Source organism: Kryptolebias marmoratus, linkage group LG5 (genome assembly GCF_001649575.2).
Source record: "Kryptolebias marmoratus isolate JLee-2015 linkage group LG5, ASM164957v2, whole genome shotgun sequence".
NCBI lineage: Eukaryota > Metazoa > Chordata > Actinopteri > Cyprinodontiformes > Rivulidae > Kryptolebias > Kryptolebias marmoratus.
Genome location: NC_051434.1, coordinates 3,476,729 through 3,484,434, shown reverse-complemented (window position 1 = coordinate 3,484,434; position 7,706 = coordinate 3,476,729). Strand labels below are relative to the sequence as shown.

The 7,706-nt window shown below is 38.0% G+C and overlaps 1 protein-coding gene across 2 annotated transcripts in view; it reads left to right on the top strand.

Annotated features, from left to right (window-relative positions):
* dbpa (D site albumin promoter binding protein a) overlaps window positions 1-7,706 on the top strand; it is a 36,230-nt gene that overhangs the window by 6,164 nt on the left and 22,360 nt on the right. Inside the window, exons 2-3 of one of the 2 annotated variants that reach the window (XM_017427646.3) lie at window positions 5,136-5,413; window positions 6,961-7,153. In XM_017427646.3, the coding sequence (XP_017283135.1) occupies window positions 5,136-5,413; window positions 6,961-7,153 (471 nt within the window). The remainder of the gene's footprint in view (window positions 1-5,135; window positions 5,414-6,960; window positions 7,154-7,706) is intronic. The other variant, XM_017427647.3, reaches the window with a different exon arrangement.

Below are 7,706 nucleotides of genomic sequence, written 5' to 3'. Positions count from 1 at the left end.
CACGACAGTATTGGCAGGTCCAGGCGGCTCTTGCCCCGCCAGGGTGTTGGGATTCATAATGACCCCGCGCGCTTCTGTCCGATGTGTATTGAGCGCTTGTGACACATAAAACTGCCACGACGTGATAAGAAATAACCACTGTCAGACCACATCTGTGCTTCAAAAGATTTAAGCACGGACGGAGGAGAGGGGAGGCGAAGGGCAGTCTGCATGACCGCCCAGCAGGATTCATGCGCCCGTGACGGGACTTTTTCAAAAACACACTCTTCTATTACTGGCTTTGTCACAGCTCTGCTGACTCATACCCAAATACAAACCACAAAACCTTTCTCTGTGTTTGTCCCAAACATCTGCTTGTCTTTTCAGCACCGTCTTTCATCTGATTCCTCCCACATTCAGCTTTTATATTGCTGAGAGAGGGGTAGATACGAGTCCCGAATTGATATAAAATAAAAGCAGAAACGAGCGGGGGGGAGGGGGATGAAAGGACGAGAACAACAGATTCACTGGGAGAGAAAAGAACGATTGGATGGGTGACGGTTGGACAGTTCACCAAATGGATGTCTTTGTGAGTCTACTATCCAACTACTAGCTGATAATTTCTGGAACAAAATGCAAATGAGCATTTTTTTTTTTTTTTTGGTTGTCTTTTTCATGGAGGAGGAGGAGGAAGCTATGATGGTGAGCGTAGCTGACAGGCTCTCCGAGGAGTCAGAAAACATCTCAAACCCCCCACGAGCCTCGTTGTCAGCACATGTAGAATTCTCCCTGATAGGTGATGCATTCAGAGGCAAAGTGAAAAACATTTTTTTTTTTCAGTTTGCTTTTGGTCCTTGCTGCCTTTCCCCTTCCTCTGTGTTGAGTGGATGCTACTCCTTAACCCTCCTGCTTTTTTCCCTCCCCTTGGCTAGCTTTGTTTGACGCCTTCACAAACACCCACTCCATCTAGCACATCTCTTTTCTCTCACACGTCTTTGAGTTTTTCCTCTTCTCTGTCTTGCTCTCCTCTCATGCGATTGCTCCGTCTTTCACTCTCTGCCACAGTCCCTCTGCTCATTTACATTTTCTCAGGGTTTGTCTTTCTCCTTTTTGTCTTTTACAGTACACACTCTCATCTCCTGGGCACAATCCACAGTTCTGCATTTCCTTTTTTTTTAAATTTGCACAGATCTCTTCTCTTTTTTTCTGTCTCACTGCAACATTATATTTTCTTTCAGCTCTGCTGCCATTTGTTAAGTCTGTCACACTTTAATGACTTTTCCATTTTGTTCAAAGTGTCACAGTCACTTAAATTAAACTGTGCCACGTTCCACTTATTCCTACCATCCATTTGTCATCCATAATATTATAATTTTTTTTTCCTTTTCTCCGACTGCTCTTTAAAATGATTACTTTCTCAGATGTTTTCAGTTCTCAGTTTCCAGGTAAATGTGTGCTCCTGCTTGTCTGCAGAAGGCTTTGGTAGTCACTTATGGAGGTTTTTGCAGCATCACTGAATGATGCCACATTACGTCAGTCCCATTTATGCACCAAAGCCATTCATCATCAAAGTCTTTGTAAAAGTTTTGATTTTATGCATTTATTACCATCAGTAAACTACCTTGTGAGAGTTTGACATTTTACAGCCTTCATGCATGCTAACATCATCACCTGGGGACCATAAGTGTGTATTTTTCTCTTTTTGAACCCGGTGAAATCAGAACCTTTTTCTGCTGTGAAAACAAGAGAATGACACCAGCTCACGGTTTAAAGGGATTGTTCTGTTTTTGTCCAAGTGGGGATGTGTGGAGAACTTGTGAGTTGCCAGAATCTTACCTTCAGCAGGCAGCAGTCAGTGTGATTTTAGTTTGGAGAATTTGGAAAACTTTTCATGACAGAGTTAACCTAAAAGCTGATCGCTACAAATCCCATTCAAGAGTTATTTCCAACATCAAAAACAACATTTTTAAGGTAAATTACATTAAATTCATTTGCCAAGGAGCTCGTCTGGTGTCTTAAAAAAACAACTCTCAGAGTTAGGAAAACAAACAAACACACAAGCCATCAAACAGTCAGTTATTGTTCATATATTTGATTATAAACAAAGAAAAAAAGAAAAAGGCAACTAGCATTATGATTAATTATTTTAGTGCAACTTTAATGACTTTTATGATCCTGTTGACACACACCCCTCAATCAATAAAAAACAAATGAATCAAAACTGAACATGTAAACAAATGTTTACATTTTTAAAAATACAACTAAATTACCTGTGATCCATGTATTTTCTCCAGTTTGTTGGCTATTTGTTGGTACTCTAATTTTTTTAGACAAAAGAAAAAAAAATTAAAACAAGTCCTGCTCTTTCATGCTGGTAATACATTACTTTTTAATTTTCTTTTTGTTATGTTCCATGTAATGATTACTTGCACAATAAAAAACTGCTGGGTTAAATAAAAATAATCTGTAACCCAGCGCCGGGTCAAATTTAAACTGAGGCAACCTGGGCAGTTTTAACTCAGCAGAGTTGGATTATTAGTTTGACCCAGCATACTACTTTTGTTTTGTTTTGTTTTGTTTTTTTTCTAAAAATTGGGTTAAAATGACTAAATCGTTGAATTAGAGCTACTAAAAAGAACAACCCAAACTCTGGGTTATTAGATAATTAATTACAACTTATGTCTCATGTTATTTTAGGAAACTAAATGTATTAACAAAGCCACTCGGGTTAAACATCTTCTTACAAGTTGTTTTTACAGTTTATTATTTACTTATCACATCCTAACAGCTCCATCCCAACCGCTGGGTCAAACCAACCCAACTTACGACCCTACAGCTTTAACTCAACAATCGAGCGATGATAATAACCCAGCCGTTTTTAGTGTGTGTGTAAATTCTGAGACCTCCAGCAGACAGGTGATAAAGATGCTGCTGGTGAAAGATTATGTTGGACAGAAATACAACAGTTGTGTTTCTGTGGCCTCCTCTTCCCTCCATCCAGCTGGTGTCCTTCTCTAACCTCCTGTCTGTTAATATTTTCCAGTTTCAGCATCACTGATACGTTTTCAGTGTCTTTTCTCATCACTCTCTCTGCCATCCCTGCCTGGTTTAATATGCTCTTTTATCATTATTTTATCACACTTCATAATTCATTATGCCGTTCATTTATTATGCACTTGTGGCAGCATGATTCTTTAGAATAATATCGCCAAAGGATTGTAGCATGAAACCATCACTGTAACTTTCTGCTTAGTGTAAAGAGTGAAAGTTTATTGATGCTGCATTTGTCCCTCCATCAGCCTCTCTGGGAGGTCAGAGGTCAGGGTCAGTCTACTTTATTTTTAGATGCCTTTTAATGATTGCAGCTAAGTGCTTTGCAGAAAGCAAAACAAAAAGGAAGTCATAGCAGGCAGCGGGACAAACCTCCCCTCAGGCTTGGCTTTTGTTTATTCAGATTTTATCCCAAATTAGCTTCTTTTTGATGCAATACTTTAAAAGAGCTTGTAAAGCCAAATTTTTAGTTTACATTTTATTTAAAGGTTCATTTCTTATTCAGTTCATTAGTCCCTATTTTTCTCACAAAGTCAACATGTAAATTTAGGACAAATGCATTATATATATGACAAACGGATAACTTTAATTCGTCACTCAGTAAAACTTCCTATGTGCTAATGGAGCTAGCGTTAGCCATCATATGCTCACTGACTGGAAAAATAATGAAATAAAATTGAGTTCCCTAATCTGCTGCTCACCAATCAGGCTGAAAATCAGTTGGTTTAGCTGTCCTGCTGAGTAATCAGTACATCTCTTCGTTATTGCACTGAATAATAATTAAACCGATGAAATTTAGCAGCAACCAAAACAAATCAGCATCAAACCTGCTGATAATCAGATGAAGGTAATTAACTAACAGCGCCATGTTTTATTTTTATACAAGCAGAATATGTGGTGACTGTTAAAAGTTATTTGACATATTTATTACAGCTGTTCACGTTTCAGGACCAAGGACAGCGCACGAGTCAATAAAGCTAAATTTTGAAATTAAAGCTGACGGTGCCATTTGTGATGTGACTTAATGCCAAACATTCCAGATATTAAAACTTTTTTAACCTAACAATATTATAGATTTGGACTACTAACTGTGTATGATTGTTATTATTATTAATATTTATTGTATCTTGTGTGACACACGGTTCAGCCTTTATTGAAATGACAGCTGTTAAGTTGCATGTTGGTTGAAAATGTTTAAGTTATGAGATTGAGATGCTTTACATGATTGTGGTGTCATGGTGGTTAAAACCACACACAACTCCAAACAGTAAGAATAATTAATCTTTAAAATTTGTTACTGAACCAAATATAACAAATCATTCGGTTTAAGTTTTATTGGAAAAGAAATGAAGCTTTTTTTTCCTGTGGTATAAATGTTTGTTTTCTCCTTTTTAAAAGCCTCCCAGTTATTATGCTCTGAAAGGCTTAAAGCAAGCTGCAGTGTGTGAGAACATGGATGTGGTGATTGGTTGTAAACATAAAAGCGTTTGCAAAGGATGGCACTAAAATGGAGAAGGAAAAAAATATTGTTTTTATGTGACATCAGCGTGTTTCCCATTTAGCATCAAACCTGAAATTACATATCAACGACTTTAATTGTTACTTTTTTATTGTAGCTGTTTGAAATGTTTCACATAACCTTTATTTGACATTTTGAAACACTTTGATTACAATTTTGTGTCATTTTGTTGATTGAAAAATACAATTGTGAAATGATACTGTGTTAGTTTGACATGTTTGTTTAGTGCTTGATTGAAACATTAACTTTTGAAGGTTAAGAGGTGCAAATTAATACAACCACAGTAGATTTGATAATCATCTTTTTTCTGTGCAGCTACAGTCTGTTTAGATAGTTCTAGTATCTAATGTTCAATCTCCCACGTTTACATATTTCTAACTGTGTACTTATAGCCAATATAACCTTGTCAGAATAGATCTGAGTTTCAGCTCTTACATTTTCTCTTCCACCTCAGCACAAATAGATTAAACACTTCAATAAACAGCTTTTATTACCCTTGATAGTCAGAGTAAATGTCACAGCACAGCCTCTGTTTGTATTGAAGCAACACCTTTAAACATATTGTTCTTTTACTTTTGTTCTCCAGACAAAGACAAGCCCGTGGACTCTGACGAAGACTCGATGGGCAATAATGCCGGAGGGCCTGGTGCGGTAGGAGGAACCCCAGGCTCCGGCCCGCTACGACCCAACTCCCAGTCTGCTTTTCTGGGCCCTCTGCTGTGGGAGAGGACCCTGCCATGTGACGGAGGCCTGTTCCAGCTGCAGTACATGGACCTGGAGGAATTCCTGACAGAGAATGGGATGGGGATGCAGAACGGACCCAGCTCCACCAGCGCTCAAATCCCCTCCCAGGTGAAACCAAAGGCAATACATTTTTCTTTCAACCAGAGCACCAATCACTCTGATAGATGTGCAAAACCAGCTTCTGCTATTTGTTTAACACAGCTTGACTTGTTGTCCTAACGATGCATTAAATCGCAGCGGTGTAATGGGAACACATCTGTCTTATCTAAAGCACTGCAGGTTCAAATCCCAGGAGGCTTAATAAGGTTTCAGAGGCTAATGTCTCCATATTACAGCTACATGCATTTCTCAGCACATCCAGGCAGAGCAGCTGTTCACAGACAACATCCTGTACGCTGTCACATCTTCCTTTTTATCAGTTGTATTTGCAGAGCATTTCCCCTTAAGTCACAATGTGTTATAACATGACTGGATCGGCACATAAACAAGGAATCTAAGGAATATTTTGCAGAAACATAACTTTAGGGAAAGACACTTAAGACTTTATACATACTCAGGCCATTTAGTCTCAAACTATATTGCATGATTTCATAAAAAAGACTATTTAAGCTTATTTTGACAATGTTTTTTTTTTTAATAAAGTGTGCTTTTTAGTCACTGTTGGCTGACTTATTTCAATGCTTCTGTTGTTTGGAAATTACAAAGACTATTATGAGCAACATTGTAAATAAAGTTCAATTCATGAGATCTCACAAGATGTGTTAGCACTCTAAGAATATGTTCGGGATGACTTTCAGCTACTACCACAGGAAACTTTAGCTCAATACCAGTGAAATAGACTGAGTTGTAGCCATTTTTGTGTTGACTAATGCCAATTAGCAGTGGTGGGCATCTTGAGTTGGGTTTAATGAGATGTAGGTTTATATTCAATTATTTTTTAAGAGTTTTATTACATTCTATGCAGTGGTTCATGAGATATTTTGCTATCAGACAGACAGTTTGATTTTAATTCCTTTACTCTCACAGTAAGGAAGACACTCAGCTACTACCACACCAAATTTTAGTCAAATATCTGAGCTAAATGTTTTATTTCTTAAGGTTAGTTGGCTGTGGTGACCATCTTGAATTGTCTACACCCATTGATTACCTTCGGAGAGTTTCAATAATATTAGTTGAGTGGTTCTTGAGATATTTTGCTAACAGACAGACACAGTTGACTCCAATAGATAATGGAGTTTAAAAAAAAAGAAAACATATCTTGTGCGATCAGTTAGTGCTCAGAGTATGTGTTGGCGATGACTCTCAGCTACTACCACAACAAGTTTTAACTCCGTGTGTGTGAAGTTTGCAGAGTTACAGCCATTTTTTGTGTTTAATAAGGTCACTTAGCTGGCAATAATTTACCCAGGCCTTTGGAAAAGAGACCTTTTGTTTTGAATGTAGCTTGGGGACATTTTAAAATGTCAACAAAAGGACACTCAGCACTTGTGTTCAGTTTTAGTGTAGTAGATGACCCCACTAGGACCCATTTGAAAGGGATTCAATTATGTTTTCAGTTGTCTGCAGTGTAATTTATGAGGATTATAGTTTTGGTTGTTAAAACATTAAAATAATGTGTCTCTTTTTTTGCTAAACTAATATCATTAATTTCTGATTTATCTTCCCAGAGCTCCCAATCTGCCATCCCCAACCAGAGCTCCCAGTGTCCTCCCACATCTCCTCCACCCTGTTCCTCCTCTTCCTCCTCCATGTCCTCTTCATCATCATCCCCCTCGCTTCTCGGGTTGGAAACCGTCCAGCAGCAAGCGCCACAACCTCAGCAGCAGCAAAGCATGATGGGAGGACCAGAGTGTCTACATGGTGAGTGAATTTAAAAACAAACAGAGCTGCTGTGAGATTTATAATAACCAGTTAGAGATTTTAGTTACTTCATGTTTGGTTGACCTCTCAAATCTAAGAGTTTTAGGTTGAATGGGGTTGACTTCAAATGCCAATCAGTTATAGATCAGTTATGCATCCAATGACTAATTGCTGAAAGTTTCATTAAAACCCATCCGATGGTTCATTAGTTAATTTGCTAACAGTACAGACAAACAAACAGACATACAGACACGGTTAAAGCGTTTTTTCACCTTCTAAGGATGGGCAATAACTAAATTATTTTTTCTCTAATGTACCTGTTGAGAAATCAGAAGCAAGATTAAATTTGACATCTTCATGTGGGAATAGAGCATTTTTCACTGGCTGATACTCTCAGATATACATGAAGCTGTACATGCAGAGGCAGTGATGTGATCCGACACTAATGAGGACTCAGACCCTCGATGCATTAACTAATGCAAATTCAACAATCTGATGTCTCTAACAATAACCAGAGTAGGATACATTCTAATTATATCTGTGTGCGATGAAC